General features: G+C 38.5%; 1 protein-coding gene across 2 annotated transcripts in view; it reads left to right on the top strand.

Annotated features, from left to right (window-relative positions):
• LOC112157044 (catenin alpha-2) overlaps window positions 1-3482 on the top strand; it is a 91634-nt gene extending 88152 nt beyond the window's left edge. For both annotated transcript variants that reach the window (XM_036212653.1, XM_024289495.2), the window contains 2 exons: window positions 432-566; window positions 2392-3482. In XM_036212653.1, coding sequence (XP_036068546.1) covers window positions 432-566; window positions 2392-2679 — 423 coding nt within the window. In that variant the 3' untranslated portion in view covers window positions 2680-3482. The remainder of the gene's footprint in view (window positions 1-431; window positions 567-2391) is intronic.
• The last annotated feature ends 23324 nt before the right edge of the window (window positions 3483-26806 follow it).

Below are 26806 nucleotides of genomic sequence, written 5' to 3'. Positions count from 1 at the left end.
CACATAGTAGTATTCTGTAGATACCCCTCAAGACAGTATTTAGTTCATTAACACCCCATATTTTTGAGAGTGGGGCAAATAGTCATTGAATATTGTTGTAACAATTATGTGCATGGCCACTATTTCTACAAATGGTCGCCATTTTAGATTTTTTTTTTTTTTTTTTTTTTNNNTACATCCATTCACAATTTGGTGTTTATATCACAAACTCTATGATTTGTCTACTAGAATCCTTATTATCATTGTGACTTTATTTATCATACAGAATCATTATGAACCAGTGGTGATCTGAATTTTTTGTACTCCTCATTTTTTTAATTTATACATTCATTCTTTTTTCCCTTTTTTTCAAATAAAGGTAAATACAAGATAGAGAGCAGATGCTTCTGTATGTTTCCTCATAGGTTTTTTTGTTCTTATTTCCTATTTAGTGCCCTGATTCAGCCTGCAAGCAGGATCTACTGGCCTACCTGCAGAGAATCGCCCTGTACTGCCACCAGCTCAACATCTGCAGCAAAGTGAAGGCTGAGGTGCAGAATCTGGGTGGAGAGCTCATCGTATCTGGGGTGAGTCTGTCCATAAATAACTCTCTGGTGTGTCTTGATTCTCCTTCACTCGAGCTATAGATAGACTGTTAGCGGTAAGTCATGAGACTTGATCCTTGTAACGCCACTTTTTATGCTCTACATGCTACGTGGATCAAAACCCTCTTAGTATTAGGTCGAGACAGAGCTGAGACGATGAAAGGAAAGGTCATTCAGATTAACACTGATGTGGCGATAAGTGAACTATGCACCATGGGATTTTCTCTATGATTTTCAGAAATTCCTGCTCACAATTACAATTTTTAATTAATTTTTATTTTATATCCTTACTATTCTTTTGTCTTACTGTTTGTGCATTTATTTAGCTAGAGCATTAGTTCAAGTGTTGAAATTATTTCAATTACAGTAACTCTTTCACCTTTAACTCAATTAGCGTTAATTCCAGCGGATTCTGAAGCGGAGAAAAGCAGCCTTGCACTAACTTTACTTCAAAGTGTGGCACTGACTTGCATAGAAGTGGAGTGCTTACACAATCTACATAAATTGATTGATTGCACATGAAAACAGTTTTGCGCCAACATGCAACAGTTTACGTTATCGATGAAAAGCTGCTTTTCTCCACACTAGAATCAACTGATTAGTTTTGATCGCACAAGTGGCCAAAAAGTTACAGTAGGTCAAAGAGCATGTGCTATTTAGGTGTCAGACAACAACATCTCCAGTGTAAAATTTTTGAAAAACTCATGCCAAATAGGAAAATATTTATTTTTTAATAATCGAATCAGTGATGGCAAAAACTGAGCTTCATCTGTGCCCCGCCCCTCCCCCTCTGTGAAAGCCGAGCTCCAGGTGTCTGCTAAGTGCTGTAATATTTACAGACCCGCTGGCCCTTGTAGTCGTGTTTCTTCCCTGAGACCTGAAGGTTTTACTATTTGAACAAACTGCAGTGGGAAGGAGTGACAGACAAATAATGGGAAGGCTTTCCATCAGTCTGGATTTTTTTATCCCCCTCCCCGCCGACGAGCCGCAAACTGTGATCAACACTCCGACGACTGTTTTGCCGCTGTTAATATTCCGCCGCTAATCCCGCGTGTTGTAGAAACATATTTGCAAAGAACAAAGAGAAGTTCTGTAATGGCCAGGGTTAAAACAGGAACTGATTTGAGTCATTATTATGCGGGGGTGCTTGATTTTTATTATATGTTCCTGTTTATCTGAGCCTCCATTTTCCAAAAAGTAAGACCTGTGACAATCAACTGATTTTTTATTGTTTTTTTTTTTTTTCAAAATATAGAAATTTTATCAAATTTTACCACTGAATGAACAATGGCAGTAAAACGAGCTGCTTTAAGTTTTGATTAAGCTGTGACGAGTTTTCTTTTCAAAACACAAAAACTTTTTCCTATATTGTGCTTTTGAGGGTTACGTAATAAGAAAAAAAAGAGCTTTTGTCGTTCCTCCCACCCCGACTTGACTCTTTCAAGTTGCATAATTTCTCTAATATGCAAGCCCTGCTGAGAATCTTACCTTTTCGTGGTTTCCTGCTGGAATGCACACTCATTAAAGCGAAACAGTTGACTTGTCTCAGTGTGTTGCTGGAAGGGGCCCTCTCCCTCCGACCCCTAAATGTCAGCCAAACAAAGCAGATGGAGACAGAAATACACCTGACCCCCGCCTTTGCTCATTAAGAACTGCTAAAATGAGATGTCATATAGCGAAGGTTATGCTATCTTGTCTAATTGCTCGTCTTAACACAGAAAGGTGTTTCATTTGGGAAATAAGCCCTATATCATTGAAGCCTTGCTTCCTTCCTTTCACTTAAACCTGTTTGCACCTCACATTGCAGCTGGACAGCGCCACATCTTTGATCCAAGCAGCCAAGAACCTGATGAACGCCGTGGTGCTGACCGTCAAAGCTTCCTACGTAGCTTCCACCAAGTACCAGAAGGTGTACGGCACGGCTGCGGTCAACTCGCCCGTGGTTTCTTGGCGCATGAAGGCGCCCGAGAAGAAGCCTCTGGTAAAGCGGGAGAAGCCGGAGGAGTGTCAAACGCGCGTACGGCGAGGCTCCCAGAAGAAACACATCTCCCCCGTCCAGGCTCTCAGCGAATTCAAGGCCATGGACTCCTTCTAAGAGGTTCAAGGAAAAACCTGCAAAAAGAGTAAAAAAAAAACAAAACATAGCAACCACACAAGTTGGTTTAAAAAAAAAGTCTCTTTTTACAATGTGTTAACCCACTTCTGTTTGCTCCCTCGTGTGCTTGGTGACACCTCAGGAGGACTGCAGTTCATGATGTTCGCTCCTGTGAACATCGTGCTGTTACAGACAGCCGGCACACTCCCAACTGTATTTATTGATCTTATTGTAGCTTAACATGTGAAACGAGCAACTTCTGAAAATACTGAAAACATATCAGAAGAGGACAAGTGGCATTTAAAAAATAAAAAAAACTTGTGGCAGTTGATATTTTAGCTATATCATTGTTGTGCTACTGACTGGCTGTGTGTGAACACACTAAAAAGCCTTGAATAGTTCAATAGAGGAGCTGTTTTAACATACAGATGAATCTAGACATTTTTTTGATGATTTCTATCTTTTTTTTAATTTATTTTTATTAGGTTTTCCCATGTAGAGCAGAATATATGTTATGTTTAAAATACTAGGCTTGTTTCCTTGTCCCTGATGAGTACGATGATGTTTGATTTTCTTTTCTAAATCTTTTTGTGAACCAAAGCACACTTATGGTTTACGGTATTCCCTTTATGAAACCATCTTATCGAACTTCTCCATTTACTCTGATGAGCTTGTTTGGAAGTTGTGTAGCGTATAATATAGACAAGAGAGGTTTGGCTAGTTGTGGTTTTGCTCCAACCATAGAATTCCTGCATACAGTAGCTTTATATTCACCCCCTTCTCTAATAAACCCCTCAACTTGAGCCTCAGTGTTTCCTGGTGTCGTTCTTGCCCGTGAGCCATGCAGCCTCCAGGTTTTCCTCTAATGATGTGTTCGTTACTTATCTGTGATCTGCAGATGAGAAGAGCTCCGTTCAGGGAAAAATCTATAAGTACTAAAAGCTTGTAACAATGGCGGGATTGATTCGGGGTCAACGGTCAATTCCTGTTTTTTTTTTTTTTTTTTTTTNNNNAAATAATTGGCTTTTCCTTCACAGGATCGCATATCAACAGGTCTTCCCTTACAGCTGTCGTCTCCTTCAAAAGTTCCTGAGGTTTTGTGGTCAAAATACCAGAAAACACTTTACACAAATGTTTTTTTCAGGTAAGAAAGTCTTAACTTCTGTCGTTGAGCAGACCTCCCCTCACCGCTGGTTATTTCTCTGTGGTTTTCCTTTTCTATTTCTGCCTGACATTTCTCTCCCTCTAACTCATTTCTGTGGAGGGAAGGACTCAATATTCTCTCACCGATCACTAGAGACCAGCTGAGACTCAAAGGTCCGGACCCGGACAAATTTCCGGCAGTATCACAGCGAGTTTGACATTTGCGGGGTTAAGTGCGGTGCCTCCACCACTATTGTATGGATTTCCATTAATCTTAGTGCAGAATTTCATGTTCCTCTCAGAGGATGAACTGTTATCTATCGGATGGTGACCGCAGTGAACTCTGGGAATCTCAGGCCGCCCTCCTAACGACAGCGCTCAGTCACCCACACATATCTCAGCAGGATAGGGGAGCTGGGGTTTCCGTTTATGCTGGAGTCTCCTCTGTCCTCCTAAATCAGCAGTTTTTAGTTATGAACACTATGTCTTTATTTTATTATTATATATTATATTTTTACTTCGATGAAAAGTGTGTTTTTGGTATTTTAAACATGTTTTTGCAGTATTTTCTGTTGGTAGTTGAATCAGGAGTAGATAAAAAAATGGTTTTTTATAAAGCGTATTTTTTTGAACCAGCACACTAATTATTTCATTTTATTCTTTTTTTAGAAGACACATAATTTATTTTATTTGATAAACGGTGTTCCCTATTCCCTTGGTGTCCAGTATTTATTATGTTCTGGCCCCTTTTTGGAAATTTCCCCTAGACTGAGGAAGGTGTCCCTGTCGGGGCTGTGACATATTTGGGGGCTCGTCCAGGATATGGTGAAATTATGCTGGGCGGGGCCACAAGCTCCCTGCTTCGTTCCTTTCCAATGCATCCACTTCCAGATAAATAAATCGATTCTTGTCCTCTTTTTTCCTCATCCGAGCAGCCATCTGGCCTAAAACTGTACAGCTGGATAGCTCCAATATTGCTATCCACTTTCGTTGCACCGCTAATATTATGTTGGGGTTTTTAGGGACTGTAAGCTAGTGGGAGAGTGTAAAAAGAGAGCTTTTAGCAATAAAGAGGGGAAGGGGGGTGGGGTTGCTCTGCACCAAAATTTCCGCCCACAACTTAGAGGCGAATCTTTAATGAACTGCTGCTGCTCTGTAGAAAACAACGGTTTAAAAAACGAAAATCGACAAAAAATGGCATAATCATAATTAAAAGACCACTGGAAGCTATATTTAAATATATCAAACATGATCTGAGTGGGTCTTTAAATGTAAATGGCTGAACTTTTTTTTTTTGCACATTTCCTCTATCTTTCATTGCACATCTTTTACATTAGTAGGTCAAACTTTTAACAAACTTCCAAACCAAGATCAACGTAAATGAAAGAGTTGCATGTCTTTCATCCATTTCACCGCTCAGTCTTTCTCAGGTGAGTACGCCTGCCTTCGGTTCACTCGAGGAAGAGCTTCTTAAAAATAGATGCCTGACGATGAAGAGATCACCGGTCAGCGGGGCAGAGAGGTTGAACCGCTCCTCAAGCAAAGACAGAGAAAAGAGTGGAGACTTTCAATGTGAAGAGCTCCAGAGCGGCTTTTTGGAAAACCACTGAGACCTGACAGCGACCTTCCTTCATGGTGAGTGGTTCTGTTGAATCAGGCCGCTTTAGGAGGCAGCACAATGCATTCCTTTCACAGTGGATCTTTATCAGGTCCCTGAAGGCATCACATGAGCACGCTACTGTTAAAACGGCTAATTGCTGCACACGACCTTGATCTCTCACGAATCAAATCAGAAGCATCGACAAGCAGAGCTGTCCCAATAATGGTTCACGCAACGCTAGTTAAGATAATTCTGCCGCTCAGTCATTGATAATGAATGAGGTTTAGTATCTAGCCGCATTGTACCGCTAATGACCATTAAACACAGCATGCATCAGACACCCGTGCACCACCAGAGCACTCTCTGTTTAGGAAACGGGGCCACAGGGGAGAGGTAGCAACACATTCCAGTTAATGGAGGGATTAATTCCTGACAGTGGTGCCATCTCAACCCAAATAATCACCGCGTGTATCCATCTCCACTATCCAAATAAAACAAGGCAGGATGGCAGTCGGCCCGCTTTCTGGAAATTAAAGGAAGAAGTAATTAAAAGGACATTATCGTGTCAGCAGAAAGGCCAGTGCAGGACGTAAGCGCTTTGAATGATGTCTGTCTGTGATGCGGCGTATTTGAAGGATTAAAAATCCCCCAAATCTAATCTGGTTAAACGCACCTCCCTCAGACCGCGGACGGAGAAGGAAAATGACTGTCCCGGTCCCAGAAGGAAAATGTTGACGGATAAGGCACAGCCAGCTGCTGCGCCGTGTCCGTTTGGCTTTGGCCCTGCCGCGTTAGAGGACTTCTGACACTGAAAACGTTGCCATCTGCACATATGGACATCAGCGGCGTGAAGGGACGTCTGCGGAAAACAAAATCAGTTCACACTGAGGCAACCTTTTCATAGGCAGGCGCTGAGCTTTAAAAGATTGGGAGGATCAACTAGATATTCCTATTTCATGAGATGTTTCTGTTTGGGCAACTGAAACAAAAAAAGTGGGGATTTCTGACACTAAAATATATTTCTTTGTACCTTAAAAAAAAATTTTTGTTGAAATCCCCTCACAATAAAAGGGCAACATTTCCGAAACAAGTCATCAAGCCAACCAATTCTAGTTTCTTCCAGATCTAAATAATGAATAACAGTTCGCAAAAGGCACATTTTCAAGCCTGGCTCCACAAATTCCTGTTTCCTTCAGCTCCAGCTCAGCTTTTTGAATTGGCCTCGAGGTAAAGCTGGCAAGACCCCCTCAGTGTGGCTGCCCAGATTCGGAGTCCTCTAAAGGAGTCATTCAATACATTCAATGGGAAAGTCCAGACTGTGAGAATGCTCAGTGGCTACAGGCCATATATCTGATAATTAAGCAAAAAATCTTGTCACAAAACAAGTGGGCAACAGTTTTTTTTAACTGTGTTTGATTTTCTTCACTGCTTTGCATCCTTTTTTCCTGTAAAACAAACAGAATTCAAACCCTATAGAAGCCACACGACCAAATGAATCTGGCTCCATAAATGAAGACGCCGTCTCTTTCAGCCGGGAAAGGATGACTAAAACCAAGCATCATTCATAATGTCTAAATGTTAACGACTGTTTTCTTGCAGCTTCTTCACGATCAGCCCGTGCTGCTTTTATCAAACAGAGGGCTTTCATGCTACATTAAATATTGCCGTGAAATAAAAAAAAGCGTGACAGAAAAAAAAACCTGAATGATTTAGCTTGATCAGATTTTGTATGATGTATCATGATTCACATTTCTTAACGTTTGTTTAACATCTATTTTTATTTTACATTTCAAAGAAAACAGGCCTTTTGGGGTTGCTTGCCTCAGTTCTCGTTTGATGTTTTTTACTTTGAAACACAAGGCTGGCATCTTTTAACCATGACTCCCCTGCATTTGTTAAGCATTAACTCCTACAAGCTCGTGAGTTTAATCAATATAAAGGGAAATAATATAGGCGTTGTAATTATCCTTGACCTTGCACTGCTGGAAAAACTCGTCAGCGCCGACGCTCTGGTGTGCCATCCTCGTGTTCTTTCAACACCTTTTGGAGTAAGTATTGCAAATACTCCTGTGTACTGCGGGATCTGAGCGGGGCAAGCACCTCCATCAAATAAAAACCCCACCAGCATGATAATGGTGCAGACGCACACTGACGCTGATTCAAAGTCTCTCTGGGTTTCTCTTCAAGTCTGCAGTGAAATCTCTGCTCTCACAGTTTTTAAGGTAACTCAGTGACACTCTGACCACGTTATAGCGCCGTGTAGCTCCGTCTGATTGTATAACTTAAAATATATCTGCATGGTTAACTGTGTCCAGCTAGGAATTATTATGTAAAATGAAAAATAAAAGCATGTTTGGACAATTGATAAAAATGCCACTTGCACTCAAGAACTAAAGGTGTGACCATGTAACAAGATGGTCTGTACTGGGTTAATTTGATGTCAAGTAGCCACACTGGACAGCCATGATATCAGTAAAGTCTGACCTGACAGGGTATTGGCCATTAAAGCAAGGCTGACAGATGTTGAGACACACTTGAGGCAGTTCCAAGGAAATACTCAACAGTGAGCCTTTATGCCAGGGGTCACCAACCTTTTTTAACCTGAGGGCTACTTCATGGGTACTGAGTCATACGAAGGACTACCATTTTGAAATAACAAATTTTGCTTAGTTTGCCTTTAGTTATACATTATAAATAATGAATATTCATACTCCTCTATGTGAAGAGATTGATTTCTCACCATAATTATCAACAATCACAACAAGCTAGGAAACAAATATCAATATTCAGCACTTTATTAATCTCAGTAATTGTTGCATTTTCAATTATTCACTTGCATTTCATAGGAAAAATGTCCCATTTTCACTATTTTGTACCATGTTTGTCAATTATGTAATGATAAAGAAAAATCAATGTACACATTTTTAGACAAATCTTGTCACGTTTTGAATTAATAAACACATCTGCAGCATTTTTAACAAAATGAATGATCTTTGAACTGGAGTAGGTCAGAGGTCACCTAGACTTTTTTAAAGTTCATGCATCATGAACATATTTTTAAAATTGAATTTTAGGCGCAGCTCACAAATGATTTGTGCTGTTTTTAGAAGAGACCTGCATGCACCTTGTGTGTCCGTTGGAGCACCAGATTGGTGACCCCTGTTTTATGCTATAAGCCCTTCTCGCCTTATAGCATGAAGGTTTACTCCGAGCACTCTGGCACTCCCACAATCCAAAAAGGTGATGCTTAGATTAATTGGATGCTCTAAATATTCTCTAAATCTGAATTCTAGTGTCTATGGTCGGGCAACCTGTCTAAGGTGTACCCTGCCTTGGCCTGACAGTTGCTAAGATAGGCTCCAGCAACCATATGTCCCTTAAAGAAATTGAGTGGTTCAATCATTCATTTATCTGCTATCAAAGCAGATTTCAAATTAAAACAAGACTAGGAGGTTCATAAAAAGTCACCCAAGTAGCGTTTTGAATTGTAAATCTAATCACAGAAGGGAAAATGTTTGTTTGATTCTCTAAAGGTGGATCGTTTGACAACAAGAGACTTTTACATTGTGAATTGAGAAGTTTACATTGTGAATTGCATTTATATGACCCTTTTTTAAATGTGTCCCAGCCTGGAAGTTGAAAGGTTCTATGTTGCTCCACTGTGGTCATAATGGAGGCAGTTTCTTATAAAGAGTTATCTAAGAGTTGGGTAATTTATAGTCCGTTCCACATATTTGTGGCAAATGTCAGTTTAAAAAAAACAGCTTAAAACATAAAAAAAATGTCATGCTTTATTTTGTTTTACATTTTAGATATTTACAATTTAAGGGATAAAGAGATTGGAAAGTGGTGTCAAAACTCAACTCTAATTTTCAATTAAAACAAATAAAAAAACCAACATGATGAGGATTAAAAAAAAAAAATCCTTTTAGTTGAAAGCTAGATGTGAAATGTAAAATCTCCCAGTATTTTAATGAGTGCCACTGCAGAGGCCCACACCAAACTTCTCAGATCAGTCGAGAATACTTCAGAGTTCCCGACTCTGAAGATAGAACTGTCCTTACACAACCCTCTTTGCCGGAACGCCGCTCGCCTGCAACGCTCACTCAACATATGTTGTTGCATAATCCAACCGAACTAATAAAGAGCAACATCACCTACATTTTAATGAAGTGGTCCAATGAGGTCCATGCCAGTGCACTCAAATGAAATGTACATTAAGGGGTAATGGGTAAAGTAGTACTTTTGAAAATGGCCTTTAGTTTATGAAAGCGCCACTGTGGGGGCAGTTTGTTTTGCTAGCACGCTGCATCTCCTCATGCAGATGAGATGAAACCACCTTCCACAAGTTTTTGCAGAGAATTGCCCCGATCTTGTCTTCCTTATTCCTCTTGATGGCAGCTTATGCAAGACGCACTCCACTGAAAATTGGTTTTAACATGTTCTTGTGGCCCTTTTCTGATAATGGAGGACATATATAAATAACATTAGGGTTTACTAGCAGTCCCGCACCAAACTGCAGAAATACTGTCCCATTTTACTGTAGAATGTGTCCAGTCACACCAGTAGACGCTTTGCTTTATTATTATTATTATTTTTTTTAATTAAGTTGTGTAAAATCTCCTGCCAACATTAGGAACAGTAAAAAATTGTAATCTAAACATTAAGCAGCTATAAAATACCCAGTCCAGGCTAATTATTTTGGTGAACTTTAACCGTTGCATTTTGATCTGGAGGTACGCTGCAGTCTCCTGCATGAGCAGCAAATGACTTATACACAAAATAACCATTTTTCTCTCCACGCTACATAAAGGTCACACTACCCCCTGCATTTCCACGGAACATTTGCACCGGACATAAATCATGCACGCCGCAGACATCTAAATGCGAACGCGATGCCCAGATAGAACAGACCGCACATATTCCTGAAAAAGAATTGCTCTTTTGGAACTGCAACGCCTGTGTTATTTATTTCATCTGCATTGTTGATCTTTCTCCGGGACCCTGGCTGCATATTTTTACAGGTTTTCACGGATCACACCCATTGCGTCTCTGCTGGAGGTTACTGTATATCTTTGTTCTTGTGTGCCTATCTATCGTCAGCCATGATTTGCACAAAATCGGAGCAGCACAACAAGTGTTCCAGCTATTTATTGCTTCTTTGTTTCGTTTTTTTTTTTTTATTTATTTATTTAATGGTAGCAACCAACCTCCACAGGTGCCTCCATAAAAGTTCACAGACTGAAGATGTTGAACAGCTGCTGTCAAACCATCAGCTGACTCACTGGCTGATACATGTTCTTAGCACTTTGGATGTTGTCAGAAGACGCCGCCTTTCTCGGGCAGAACCTCCTCAATTTACTCCTCGGCAGCCTGGCAGTGATGGACAGTCGGAGGGAGAGGGGAGAGCAGAGGCTACGTTGCTGTCTTTGGGTGGAACAGACAGGGTGGAAAGTGTGAAAGGGGACCATGTCCACAGTGTTGTGCTGACCTTAAGAGTGATGGATGTTTTAGGCTGGAGAGAAAGAGCGTGGAAGATAGGCAGTGTGAGTGAGGGTTAGATGGGTGTAACTATTGTCTTATTACAGCTGTTTGTTGGAAGCCGTTCCTGGCCTGAGCTCCTCTGGTCAAAGATCTGATTGACAGTTTTGGATGACATCATGACAACAACCAGAACATATTTGTTAATACATTTAATATTTAGTCACTATAGAAGTTGATTTGTATCCTTGTTAAAGTTAAATCCAGATAAACACTAAATTGAGGATGATCTATTAAAGAGAAGAGGTGGTGTTAGGTTTAAACTAACTTTCACTTGACAGTCTTCCGTCTACTCTCCAGACAGCTTCACAGTCAGGACTAAAACAATCCTCATCCTGTCAGTGTGGGGCAATGACCCCAACACCTAACAAGATCAGTGCAGACATCAGGGACACACAGTGCTGTCAGGTGTACTGCGATCATTCTATTTACATAAGAGTTTCAGTCCCTTTTTTTTATAAATGTGTTAGCTTTTAAGTTTTTTTTTACAAGACATAACTACCTGATGGGATAATATATGTGCTGTTCCTTCTCATATCCAATTAAATCATAGCAGATTGTGTTTTTGATCAGTTTTCAGAAGTGTGTAATCTCGCTGATTAAAACTGATCAATATAATACAGCCAGAAGAAAATAAAATGAAAAGATATGTTCCGCACAAAGTTAAATAATAGGTAAGTTTGAAGTTGAAGGCAAAAAAGCGAAAAAAATATATATACATACAACTTTTGGCAGCCTAAAAAATAAACACACACGACTCCCCCATCACAGCTACTTTATAGACATAAATGCATTTTCCTTCAAAGCAAAACAAAAGCAAGAGTTCTAAAGTAAGAAGAATGAAACACTTTTTTCTCTTTTTTTCGTCTACAGAACATACCATACAATTAGGGTGACAATGCAACCATCTTATTGTGAAAATACTTTCTACATTTCCTCTTTGGCTGAAAAAATGGGAAATTCAGAACAGTTTAGAAACCTTAAAGCTAAACTTAGTCTACGAAAAGTTGGGTGAATTGGGTTAAATCAGTGTTGTAACCCATTTGGATCTGCAACGGCCAGGATCCCCAGATTGGTCATCACCGGGCCCCCGGCTCATGTCAACAGTCCTCGTGGTGACATTTTAGGATACGTGACCATAGTCTGAACATGCATGAAATGCCCGATGCGTACATACAGAAGTAGCATTAAAAGTGGAAAATTAGGCCTTAAACCTCTCTTTGGTCTGTGTGAAGGGCTACAAGAAAAAACAAGGTATAAAAAAAAAAAATCATGTCTTTTTTAAGCCAAATTACTGCAGAAAAAAGTCCTTCAGGTAAAAGATATTTATGAATAAGAAAAGGAAAGTAATCGACTTTTCTTCTTTAAACAGGCTTCTTTGTCAGAGATCAGCACCAGCATAAAACAGACTAATATACAGCCTTAATTGTGCATGTTGAATGTAAGCTGAATGCTGAAGCATTTTATAGTCAGTACTTTTAATTGTGTTGTACGGTCTGTGAAATAACAATGAAGTGTTCCGTTTTGTTCTCATCTATTCTAATTGTATTTCTCTGTTACGCCTGGTCAGAGTTGTAGCATCCCAGCATCCTCTGTGTGTCTGTGTGGATTTTCCTCAGGTCTTCTCTCCTGCTGCAGCCTGCTTTCATATGGCGGTTGACACTCATGAGTGCTCTATTGTTTGATGCTCCACCTAGTGTGACACATGCAGAAAGAAATCTATTATGCATTAAATATATTAATACCAACTAACCTTTAGCTAGAAAAGAATTATTGAGAAAGTTGTATTTTTATACACGTCTTAAAGGTAGTACGCCAAACACACATACTTTATCTCATAATTTTTACATTCTGTTGTGAAATAATTTAAATTATTTATTGCTGAAGTTTAATGTTATTTGCTGTTGTAGCTCTTGGAGTATAAACAGTCTGTAAACCTTTGCTTCAGTTTGATAAGTAACATTATTATTTACTGTAAACAAAGCATGTGAACTTGTAGTCCATAAATGAGACTCTCTACATTTGGCATGCTGCAGGTCTCCTCGGGTTAACTGCTCCCACAACATTTCCGTGCGATTAAGGTCACAACTTTGATTTGGGCATTCCAGAACACTTCCTTTAAGTCTTTGTCATGCAACCGTGCATCAAAAATGTATGATTTCAGCCTGAGTTTTATCAGACTGCCTCCTGGTATTGTTTTTTACTTGGTGTAAATGCGGCTGACAACAATCCAAATATATATACATGTATTTTTTTTAGCTTGGCAGCTCTATAGTGTAGTGGTTATCACTGTTGCCTCACAGTGAAGAATAGTTGGCATCAGGGCCTGTGATGGACTAACAAACTGTTCAGGGTGAACTCCACCTTTGCTCTGACGTGAGACCATAGCCAGATATACTAAAATGCCTCAGCGAGGTGACCTAAATGCAAGTTTTTCACAAAATTCAGCAGGTGGCTGCGTTTAATCGAGAGGCAGAAGTTGCAGGTGGACATGCGTGTGGTGGCCGCAGAGGCTTTAAGAAAAAGTTAACATTTTACGGCAACCCTACACATTCTCTATCCCAACTTGTGGAATATGGACGTATGGTTCGGGTCCCCACTGAGTCCAATATTGAGGTTTTGGATGCCCCAACTTGTTGTTTTTTGACGTGTTTGGTGTTCTCCCTGAATCTTGGGTCCCCAACCCTCAGGACAAGGTACCTGATGTGGAACTGGTACCGGTACTCGGTGATGGTACCAGTCCTCATCCAAAGGGTTGGGGATCCCTAGTTAGCGTGTGTATTATTTCCCTGTTTATAGCTGGGTACCAAGCAGCTCTCGGACCGGTACCGGTTCATGGCCCGGAGGTTGGGGATCCTTGATTTAATAGTAAAAGTGCCAAAAAAAACAAGTTGGGGCCATCCAAAATGTCAAAAAGTGATGCAGAGGGAGCCTAAACCATCCAAATACAGTGAGAATGCGTTGGGCAACAGGACGATTTCTCTATAAAAGTTGACATCAATCAGTTGCTGCACGGGACTATTTTGGTGTTGGCAGTCCAGTGACAAGCGGGGATGACGCCATTACAAAATTGGCCGAAAGCTTGCGTCCACAGGTCAGTGGCAGCCCGATTCCTGTTTGGCAGCAGATCTGACTGAACGATGTGTAAATGTCTCCGGACAGCGGCCGCCCGGTTGCTCAGAGGCATATAAAAATTGGGCCATTTCACACGTCTGACTGCCGCCATCTACATTCATGACCAAGCCATCAATTTTCTAAAAAAAATTGGGTAGCAACATGAAATTTTGAAGATTCTGCAGATGACTCCCCATCGCTCTGTGGCAGTTGTATTTGTGAACGTAGTATAAGTGGCTCCAGTGAGCCTGAAACCAAACATCCATCCATATTCTAAGATCACTTAATCCCTAAGGGTCATGGGGTTGCTGGAGCCTATCCCTACTATTGAGTGAGGGTGGGGTACATCCTAGAGTGGTTGCTGTTTCAGGGCCACACAACCAAACACACTCACATTTACACCTATAGGGACAGTTTAGAGTCACCAATGAAGCTATGAAACATGAACCCAGAACGTCCAGAGAAAACCTACAGGAGAACATGCAAACTCCACACAAGAAGGACCCAGTCGGGATTCGAACCAGGGCCTTCTCACTGTGAGGCAAGACCGCAATCTTGAAACCAAACAGATGTATGCTATTTTTAGTTTAACAGCTCTAAAAATGTGTGCAGATTTGCTGTAACTTCATGAAACATTTTCAAAACCCAAACAAGAAACTGTTTTTTATTTTTTAACTTTTTTATTTTTACCATCTCCTGTTTTCCATTGAAATCATTAAATACCTCCACATTTTCTGCTAACTGTTCAACAAAGTGCCATCTACCTGGAAAACTGCTGAGAACTTAGCCAACAATTAACCGAGGAGATCATTGGAGCGTGTTGCAGATCTGCACACAACTGAGCACTTCCTTCCTTTATTGTCTATTCCACCAGATGGTGCCTTAATGAGCCAAAGCTGTCACAGTTTAAAATACACGGCGTATGGGATGGAGTGGCGCAGAGTGAAATATCCTTTGCAAATTTGAACAAGGTCAGAATAAAGTGTCCAGAATGGCTGGAGAAGCAGCTTGATTTATGTCCGTCTGTAATTGAATTAGGAAATAAAGTGACCTCCGCAAAGCCCGAAAATTCTCTCATACAGCAGGAATCATTTCTTGCCATCATCCTGATTCTCTTTGCAGCTATTAGCCCTGATCTGAACATTAGCTCTGAAAGAGCGGAGTAGAGATGGCCGCATCAGCTGGGGAACATATTTACCCATCAGGAGGGTTGTTCCTTTTATTGAGGTTAAAGAGTGGATAAGAAGCAATTGATGAAAGTTTCCTCTTGCTGGTCAGCAGCTTTTATGGATTGTTAGGGAGCACAGTCGGCGTGTGATATAAATCAAGCTTTAGAATAAAACTATTTGCTTTGATGCTTTTTTTTTTTCTTCTGCGTGCTCAAACACAAGCCATTAGTGTCACACAGGGATGGAGTTGATTGACTGGAGGAGGCTAAATGTCTATGAGAGAAAAAAAACAATGAAAAAGAGAGAAAAAAACCAGGGGCACAGAGGAGCATTTCTCTTCCAGCAGACTCTTTCTGATTCAAGAAGAACAGTTACAAAAACATTTCCGTCTTAATGTGGCTGAACAGCACCTCTTACAAGAAGCTGGCAGAATGGTTCGTAACGCTCAGTCAAGCGTCTTCTGAGCTAACATTTGTTAATTAAAACTCACGCATCGTCTGCGGCTGATAGAATCTCAACTTGATGGTATTTGGTAGCAAACCAAATGACTTTGTGAAATAAGATTTGAAGGGAGATGGTGCCACTTGGTAGAGTAAGAACATTATGGGACAAATGAAATGCATCCGTTTGGAGTTTTATTACAGTGCAGGCAGAAAGTTTGCAGACATTTCTGTCTAACAAGGTGGCGGACCGAGTGAAGGATGATTCATCCACAGCGCTGCGCCATGGGTTATAATTGAACTTTTATTCTGGGAGAATAGTTCAGTTTAGCTGACATTAAGTGGGTGATATTTATGAAAATTTGGGGAAATGGTTTAAAATGTTTTTTGAATACGGAGGACTGCGTTATGCTTTAGCAAAAAGACCAACAGATGCTGCAGCATCTGGAATTTACTTGGGAAAGTCTTAGTAAAACAAGTTTAGACACAATAACAGCCTGAGTTACCTCATGTCTGATTTATACTGGTCCGTCTACGACAGGGGTGTCAAACTCATCGCACAGGGGGCCAAAATCCAAAACACACCTCAGGTCGCGGGCCGACCAGAAGAAACATTTATTGAACTTACAAAAACGAAAATTTTTCAACTTTAAAAATTTATATATTTTTTTAAAAATACTATGAATAAAAACAGGCAAAAATGTAATTCTAGAATAAATCAACTTAAATATTTATAACTTTCAATATTTTACTCTCCGTAAAAATAGATTTTGTCAAAATTACACAAGTTAGAAATAAGCGCAAGATAACATCGGGCCATTTCTAACAATAACAAGCTAAAATGATACAGAGGACTGGATATACTTACCTGGAACCTTGACTTTGACTCATGTGGTCTACGGTGTGGACTGAGTGACCCCTCCCCCTTCGTGTTCCAGAGAGGAAGTACCTACTGGCTCCAAGAAGCCAAAATCCTGTTCTGATCCCTTTTTCTTAATATCATCTTATTTTCAGGATATTTTTTTATCACAAGTTATTCGAGCTATAACCTGATCAGTTTCACTCGTGGTGCCCGCTGAACATTTGACAGATTCTCCCGAGCCCACTTTCAGTGAAAGGGGTGTGGACTTCAAACAAGCTTGGTCCTGATTGGACAGTAGTTGCCCTAGAAACGTGAACTCAGACCGGCTCGGACCAATCACTGTCGGGCTCAAAATGTTGACTGAATTGGCTTAATTATGCTGGAGGAATTTTCAATGGGTGACACTCTGTCCAGTTCTATATACAGTCAATGGCTGCCTCTCCTGTAGTGTTGGACGAATCCATCCAAAATATCGATAGTATCGATCTCAAGATGGTATCGTATCGGATCAATACTGACCTGCAGATATTGATATTTCCACTTTTGTTTGAAATGGTTCTGTTTCTACAAAAAGGACCTACAGTGGTTGAGTCGCTGCCTCACCACTCTCGCCAATCCACTGAGATCTCAGCAGAGACAGAGCGTGCAGGCGGGACGCATTTCACTTTGTATGTGTTGCTTTTTTCTGCTTTTTGAATAGTTGAAAACATTGTCTTCATTCTCTTTTATGTTTATCAAGTAATTTAAAAAAGGAAACAATTGAGATTTTGGGAGGAGTGGTTTATCCGGCCACCTCTGTGTCAAATAGTGCATCCAAAACGTTGATAATCAGGCCCCATGCCCTCTCCTGTCTTCACTGAGTCCTTGTAAAATCCATTGGTTATGCATGAATTATGTTTTTGCACTTTCAAATGAAATTTTCATTGTTCATGGCAAAAATGAACAAAGGTTATCCACGGTTATGCTTTGAAATATTTTTACATTACCTTGTTATACAACAAAATTGTATAAAGTTTTATTTTGAAATATCGATGGACTGAAAATGGAACTCTTGGACATCAGATCCAGACATGACAAAGGCTATGTAAACATTCCCATTGATTATTGAACGCTCATTTTTTTATGTCGACGCAATATAGAAGCTCCACAGATGAGCCAGTGTAAACCAGGCTTTAATCTCTTCACAGAGACACTCGTGAGAATCCCAGTTCCCATGGTGAGAAGTTTCTGTCTGACTGGCAGACTGTGTCTGACTTCTCAATATGGATCTTTTGTGATAAATGGTGTCATTTTACACAGTTTTAATGTAATTTTCTTTGCTGCAAACAAAGCAGAACATTTTGTTTTCTTTCTTTCAACACATCAAAGACAGCAAGTGCCTCTCACAAAGTGGTTTTACTGAAACTCAAATGCAGTAAGTCACTTTTTTAATGGTAAAAGTTTTATTTCTGCTCAAAAGTGACAGGAGAACAAAAGCTGGTGAAAAGTCTGCAAAGTATTTTGAAGTTATATATAAACGAAAGAAAAATAAAATCCTTTTTAGTTCAAAGTGAATTTTTTTAGATTTTTTGTTTAGAATTTTGTGTTGGCATCTAAAAATCGCAATTTTTTAAAAAAAATTTGATTTGGTCCTAGCTACGATCCCCAAACAATAATTAATTTTTTTTTTTTTATTTTATTTATTTTTTTTTTTTACTATTGTTAGAATTAAATGGTCAAATGGTTTAAGCAGACATGTTTATCACATAATGAGGCTCAAGAGTCATAAAGAGTGAATGACAGTTTAATTTCGTCCTCCCTTTCCTGGACATTTTTATATCTTTAGAGTTAGGAATTAACCTATCAACTCTGAAAGAAATATGAGGATGCTGTAGTGACATTTATGGAGACAATTCCATTTTTTTTTTGTGTTTTTGTACATTATTGAGAAAAAGAGAGAGAGAGAGAGAAAGAATGTACGGAGCCCCTGAAGGGACATCTGGTGTGCACCAATTAGTAACCAGAAGATATATTTGACTTCAAGTATTAGCAATTGCTTTTTCTTAATTAATTTTTTTTGAAAAAAATAATAATAACAATTTTAATCAATTATACTTTTTTTCCAGTTACTCTCTGGTGCGCAACAGTTACTATCATGTGCACATCAGTTAGTAACCAGAAAAACTTTTTTTTTTTCACCTCAATTTTCAGGAAAGATTTCTACTTTAAGTGTTCATCAACAAAGATCCGTCTCATTTTCATTTTATATCTTAGAATGTCTCTTATCTCTTCTATAAACCAGATGTATTTTGTTTTCTTCTAGTATGTAACCTTGTAAAAACCCACAGAAATCTATTTTTGAAGTCACACAAAAAAACAAGTTCATGCAGTTTTCAGGTCATCTGCAGCTTCTCAAAGTTTACATTTATTTTATAAACCTCAGCCGATATAAATGGCGGTAGTGAGAGACAAATTGTGGAAGTGGTTTCTCAGTTTTTGTCTGTTAAATCCAGAATAGGATTAAAAAAATGTTCACCTCGTATGCAAAACAGAAAATGAACTCCAGTCTGGAAAAACGGATGTCTTGGACTTTGGGTTTAATTAACAACTGAGCTCCTGATCGTCTAAGTCCATATATATCTAATTTCCCTGTGCGGATTAATAAAGTATTTCTTGTGTTAGAATTTGAATATTTCTTACAGAAATCCTTTACTTTTCAGATGGCAGACTTTCATGAAGGTATTGTATTTTCTTGGACCTCCTCAGTTTCTCACAGTCCTCAGTTATGGACTTATTTGCTATAGAACCACTTCCAAGCCTGATTTTTTTTTTACCTCTTTATATTTCAAACTTTTATTTTTAAGAAGCTTTGTTTAGCTGGTGGACTTTAAGTCATCACTTCAGTTATGCTGCTTAAGCCAGAGGCTGCTGAGGATCTTCTCTCGTGTATCTAAACTCTATTGTGTTTCTTCTCTCTTCCCGTAGCGGTTATCCTCGCTTTGGTTCTGCTGGGCTTTGTTTTCTTTGAAAATTGACCTCCTTTTCCCCAGTTTCACCCACCATCCTGTGCATGTGAGGAGGATCTACTGTAGTCTGCTGATGTGGAGCTTTGGCGTTACATAAACACAAATATAAGAACTTTATTTTATTTTAAGGGATCTAACCTAGATGGACTCTCTTCTGTGTTCGGATTGAAGTTAATAGTCTCATCAATCTTCACCATATTTGTAGAACAAAGTTAAGTTGCCTCATTACTTCACATGCTTTAGGTTAAACCTTGCACCAAAGTCATCCTTGTGACAGTGGTGGATGATGGGAAAAAATAAAAAAAATATGTAATAGAGATCCTTAAAAGGTTTTTAGAAACTTTCAACATTTTCAACTTGTAATTTTACTCTTTAATTTCACTTTTTGAGCTTGAAATCCATTAAAGTTTGGACCAAATACAATAAAAACCTGCTTGGCTTTTGCTAATTGAGGTTAACACTTCAGAAAATTTGATCTTAGTGTATTTCCAAATCAATAGAGGTCCTCTGTTGCCAATATTGATATTGATTAAGATGTTTACTAACTAAAAAAAAAAAAAGATAATGTAATCTATTCGACTAAAACAAGGCATCAGAGATAGAGAATGTGCTAAGACAACAAAATAATGAAACAAGATCTGAAAGATTCCTATTTCCTAAGACGGAAGTTACATTTATGTAACTGTCGGGTTCAGAAACTGGCATTCCACCCACCTGACAACACAACAAATAAATCATTTTTGCAGCCCACAAAGAAAAATGTTTATTCAAGGAAACAATTTTCTTTTAAAATGACGTTTAAAGCCAGTGCGACACTTATTTCCCCCTATGTTCTTCTATCATCTGTCACAGCAGACTGCTTACTTACCAGGATGAAAAGTAACACTGCAGACTGTTCTGTTGACACACATCTATGAAAAGGTCATAAACTCATAACTCCATGAACATAAATTGAATTTTCTTATCAATTTCTAAGTAACGTCAAACTCCAACAACTGGGAAATCGATCAAGTTGGCTCCGAATTTCTCAGCTAAATGCTTCCCTGCTCTTTTCTACTTCTCCAAAATGTAGTTCCTGAACTGCAGGAGTTCTGTCAATTACTCATCAGACATAGAAATGAATCACTCACACAAGCAGAAATTAAGTTTCTTTTAGAAGTTTCTTTTAGAAGTTATTTTCTAAGCATTCATTGTGTTTCGGGTCATAAGTTGTATGTGATTTTTTTTTTTTTTTTTTTTAATGTAAAGAGCTTCGAATTGTGCAAAGTACGAAAAGCACTTTTTATAAATAAAGTTTGATTTGATTTGAAATCACACTGATTTGAAATAATATAGGCAATGTGAGTCTTAAGTTTACAATTGAAGGCATTTACTTTAAATTTGACCAAATCCATTTTTTAAGCAAAAAGCACTTTTTTCACATTTAGCAATATTTTGGATAAATTGGAAAAATCTTCTGAAAGTAGATAAAACACAAATTCAGTTTATAGGAACAGTGCTGATTTAAAAATAGAATGATAAAAGCTGGAAGAAAACATCAAAACTTAAAAAAGAAACAAATAACATCAGTGCTGAAGTTAAGTCTAATCATAAAGTTGATCAGACATAAACAGTTTTATATGAAGTGACAAATAATTTACAATCTACTCCACCAAAAAGTTATATTTTTTCTCTTTTTGCAGAAGCAGTATATTTTTAAAAGTATGCAAACATTTCCTTTATTATTTTTTTCATCAAGCAAAGTGGGTGAATATCGTGTTCCAAGCAGAAGGCATGGTCAAATATTTTTAGGTCATGGTGTGGCTCTTAAAAACCCAAACCAATGAAAATTAGGGTTTTACCATGTTCTTGTAGCATTTTTCTTATTATGGTAAAATATATAAATACATATTAAATGAAAGATTAAAATTGCATTTTCGTTTTTTTCTTTTTTTTTCTTTTATTAAATCGAGTTGGATCTCTGAGCTGACGATTGGCTCAAAACTCTGCAGCTGGATAGTTTTGTTTTTGTTGTAATATTAGCTCGGCAGCACTGATGAACTCCTGCAGATCTGCAGAAAATATGTCTTGGAAAAACAGAACGCTTTTTTTGATTTTGGCTAAAAACTTCATAATTAAATGACTATCTAAAATATATATTTAAAAAGAAAAAATATAGTTTTTTAAGGATTAAAAAGAAGAAAATTAAAACAGAAAAAATATGTCCAAAATCTGAGCGCTAGCCCTCTATTTTTCACATTTTGTGATTTGCATAGGAATTTAGAATACATTTCAGTGCTGTTTGGGAGAAGTTTTAAAGCATCTTCCCCAGCTCAATGCCCCATTAACCTTACTGCTACATATCATGCATGTCTGTGCTTCCTACAGAGAGCTATGGATATAGTAATGTCCCGGGGTTTTATACACTATGTGATCACATAAAAACTCGCTTGCTGCGACTGATTCCGTTCCCAGTCCATTAAAATTAACCTTGCCAAGCCTGCAGAGTAATTCAGTCAGTTTTCACAGCATGCTACTGTCATGTTAGCCAGTGGCTAATTCTGTCTAATTGAATAATGACAACAATTTCATCAAGTGACATCTGCACTGCAAGGTTACCCCCAATAATTGCCAGCTCCACACAGAGAAACTCAGTCGGGCCCACTTGCACCACGGCGCTCACTGCAGGAGAGATCCTCAAATCCAATAAATCTAACGGCAGGTAGCAAACACATGGAAGTGCAGGACTGCAAACACATATACCCACGAACGGAGCTGGGTTTGGCAGAGCTTGATCTTACATGCAGTTTTATCGATTATGGCATTTGACTGTCACAGGAAATGTACCTGAACCAGCTGGTAGGGAATGTTTACATTATCCATTTTTGTGCAATTATTGTCGCTCTACATACAGTGATCTGACCTCAAAGCTTCTGAAGACATTGTTCATAAAAGAGAGGTTTCCTCTACTTGTTCTAAAAAGAATTTAGGTGCACTAAAACTTAGCTTTAAAAAAATGTCTTTGTTTTCTCGATGGTTACAATTTTTTCCACAAACATCATATTTCCAACTTAATTTACAAGTTTAAATATGATAAAAAAAAACACAATATGTTTAATCTCATTCATTAAAATTTTGATACAACAAAGATCTTCCAGCTAATTTTGAATAGCTGCCATTTTTGAACAAAAATACCATTATTTTAGTACATTTATTTGACTTTATTTCACAGCAGTCTCAATATAATCTCTCTCTTTCTCTCTCTCTCTCCCCCAGTTATTTTTTTAAAAGTTTCAATAGTCTTTTTCTTTATCAGATTCCAAACTCAGCAGGATGACCCAGAAGTGTCTCGTAGGCATCAGTGATAAAATCTGATTAAATTCTCTTTAAGCTAGGAGGGGAGATTTGCTGGGTTCATCCGGTATCTATGAAGTACCCTCTCAACACATTTTATTCTAGTTGCAAAGTCATGCTTGATTATTTTCATGAGTTGGGACTGAATGGATAACTGAATATTTTAACTTCTTCTTTGTTTCCGTTCGGCTTTTCCCTTCAGGGGTCTCCACAGTGAATCATCTCCCTCCGTCTAACCTTGTCTTCTGCATCCATAATCCTCCTCTTTTGGCTTCCTCTAGAGCAGTGGCCCCAACCTGTTTTAGGCTATGGACCGCTTTAAATTTGACTATATTTTCACAGACCGGTCCAAATGGGGCAGAAGGTAGCATTTTTAGGATTCCGGTTGCTGAAAATCTATTTTCAAAATAAAATGCTACAAGTAATTGTTTAAAAAAGTCTAAAAATATCAGTTTTTTTGTTTAAACACAGATGATGAAGAGTCAATGAAACAAAGTTGTTGATTTGCACAGGTTGTTCTGATTTGAAAAAAACATCCATAAAGGTAGGATTAGATCATTTTCCCCACATAGAATCCCTTTTTAACATTCAATCCAGGGCAAGAAGATGGATCATATTTTATCTTTACATAAATCTTCATTCATTGAGTATTTCTTTTTCAACACAAAGGAACATTTTCTGTGCCAAAGTTTCTCAACGGATGTCTACAAGTTCAGCCTTGTTGTAGAAAAATTCTCAAATGTTCCTTTTACACGTTTCCACAAATCGGCAACTTTATTTGATTGAATCTTCATTGTCTGTAAAATTTTTACAGCTGGTCTGAACTTTGTGATGACGATTTTTCCTTTAACGTAAAGGTGGAGGCTAACAACCGGACGCTAGTTTTAGCTAGGTCTGACTTTTAAGTTAATTAAAGCAAAATAAAATGGCACAACCATCATAAAACTGGTATTTTCTAAATAGAATCTAAACATGAATCCACCATGTCTCCTTTATTATCTGCATTTGTCGAGAGTCTGTAGTCGCGTAGTAGACAGAGCTGCTTCTGCTACATGACAACAACTGTCTCAATAATTCTGTATGTCGCAGAAAACTCCTGGTTTGTCTGTAAACAGCAGCTTTATTGTTCTTTGAAGTCGAAGGCTCTTATTCGGTTCCTCACTGATTCTTTTCTCCCTGAAGAAAATTTTCAAACAAGTTTTATTGTTTAGTTTTTGTTTGCTTTTGGCTACTAGCTTAGCAAGTTAGCCATCCAAGTAGCTGCTTTAAGTCACGTGACCAAGACAGATGTTGTGAACAGAATCAGTTTTTCAAAATTAAAAAGGGTCAGAAAGAAACTAAAGGGAAATAATAAGTTAGCGTTTGTAAATCTTTTTTCATTGCTGCAGCCTGGTACCAAGTGACCCACGGACCGGTACCGGCCCACTGCCCAGGGGTTGGGGATCACTGCTCTAGACCTCTTCACTGGCAACTCTAGCATCCTTCTACCAATACATTCACTGTCTTTCCTCTGGGCTCGTCTAATTATTTTAACAAGAAAAGGGATGAATAAATATGATTTTAAGAGGATACAAGAACAATATTTTTTTATTTTATTTTTTAACTAATTCAACATTTATCAGCCTGTACCACAGTTTCAATTTCTTCCACTAAAAAATAAGTAAAAATGTCCACAAAAAAAAATCTTAATTATTTGGATTATTATGTCAGGATATTCTATCAGGCATGATTTGGGTAATAAATTTGAACTATTTGTTTTTTTGGGTTTTTTTTTTTTTGAGAAGCTGCACATAGACATAAATGTTCCAGCCACTGTGGCTATTATCCTCCGTCATACTGCTTATCGCTTTGTTTTGAGTTCACACAGTTACACTGTTTTAATAGCTGCTTGTTTGGATCCACTATTATCCATAATTATCACTGTCCAGAAAATACAGAAGAGTTTTAGAAGCACACCTGACTTGTGATAGCACCAGTAAACAATGATCTGAAAAATTAGAATTGTGTTTATTTAAAGTTTATTTAAAGTTTATTTAAAACTTATAGTGCTTTTGTCATCCGATCTCTTCACCTTTTCCTTTTGGTTCCCTGTCCACCTGCGTTCATAGTGTATGTGAACCACACTACAGTTCTGTAGAATACTGCGTGTTTGCAGACAGGCGAGAGGTCGCTTGAGCTTTCACACCTACCAAAATAAAAAGGACTATCTAAGAACATTAACTCTAGTTCAGACCAAACAACCCCGATGTGAATATGTTCTTAAACGCCCACACTGCAGTTTTGGATTTTCCCTCAAAAACGGAGCGGAAAGACCTTGTGGATCATAAGGCAATGATGCAACTTTGTGGTGTATTTTATTCAGCTACACAAATATTTTGGGTTGTCAGATGCATCCCAGCAAATATCGGATTCAGTGAAAGCCGTGAACTGGTGTGGGTGTGAAGGGCTTGTACAGTCTTTGAATTGGTCTATTGATACTCTCTGGGGCCTTCACTTTTATTAAACCTTGTTCATGTCCTTATAATTCCATTCTTGTTGCACTTAATAGTAACAAGAGCTCAGTGCGGGTACGGAGGTGCTGTTCTATCCATTAAAATGTTCGACTGCCCATTAAATGCATCTGTACCTCTTTGTAAGTAGCTCGATCCATCAATATTATGGCTGGTATGTTCCCTGAACATGGTCCTGGAGAGACCAATAATAATAAGTTTAGTTTCAGCATGAAATATGGGATACTTAAAGCCACGTTTGAGCAATAAAAAAGAGGAAGGGGAATAAATAGGGGCGCAGAGCAAGGATTAAAGATGGGAAAAGTATCCACAACAAGATTGACTTTTTATTTTTATTTTTTTTGAACATGTCGACCATTACAAATTGTATCAGAATACATTTTATGCAGGGAAGCCTTCAAGAGCTGCAGGTTTGTTGTGATTAATGCTTCAAGTTTATCTGACTTTTAAAGTAAAGTTTAATTAAAAGGATTGTCTATATTTAAATCAATTAGCATCTTATTTTTTATGTCAACACCGTCAGAACTAACACACAAACAGCTGTGGCTTCACACTCTGTGGCACTATCACAGATGCAGGTCTTTCCATTGTTCTGAGCATTCTAGCTAGTCAGCTTCACGCCTGCCTGAACTCCGGTCAGACTTGTTAGCGGATTACTTTCAGCTCAGAAACTGTTTAAAATGCACCCAGGCACATAAGCATGCAGGCACAGACTAGCGAGAAAACATAATTCATCCATTTTTAGTTTATATAAACAACATTTATTTTAAATACTTAAAACACTACTTTTTATTTTTGCATTTTTTAGGTGCAGTAAAGGCTCGTGTCAGTTGGGCTTATTTCTTTCAGAAAAAAAAAAAACAAACAAAAAAAGTGCCAGCCAAAGCCGGCATCTGCAAAGTCAGAGCTTTCCACCGTGGAGATCCTCCAGAAGCAGCGAAGGATCTAAGCTTGAGTCCTTCAGCTACCTCAGCTCCATCCTGGCCAAGGTAATCACTACAACTGCAGTCTGAGCCAGTGAATGCTTCCAATGAGAAGCAATGAGGCTTTTCCCCCTTTGAGCACAAGAAATACCAGAACAGCAACCTACATCATAACTTTACCCAGCAGGCCATTCACCTGGTCTGAGTCAAACGGGGTAACAGTCTGCAGAGAACCCCTTTAGTCTCCAGACTGTCCATTAAGGGCTGACTCTCATTTTGACTGAGGAGAGATGGATCGAGCAGAGCTCTTAAATAAAAAGAATTTGAGACTAGTTACCATCAGCAGACTCTAATGTTGAATTTAAATAAGGCTGCTAATTGTGTTGTTTCTGATCTATTCAAATGTGTCTCATTTGATTTGAGACGGCTAACAAGTTGTTCACTTTACCAATAAGCCTGCAGTGGGGGCTGAATCATTTTAATTGCA

The sequence above is a fragment of the Oryzias melastigma genome, linkage group LG1 (genome assembly GCF_002922805.2).
Source record: "Oryzias melastigma strain HK-1 linkage group LG1, ASM292280v2, whole genome shotgun sequence".
In the NCBI taxonomy this organism is placed as follows: Eukaryota; Metazoa; Chordata; class Actinopteri; order Beloniformes; family Adrianichthyidae; genus Oryzias; species Oryzias melastigma.
The sequence above is the reverse complement of the archived record's forward strand: the minus strand, read 5'-3'. Positions and strand labels throughout refer to the sequence as shown.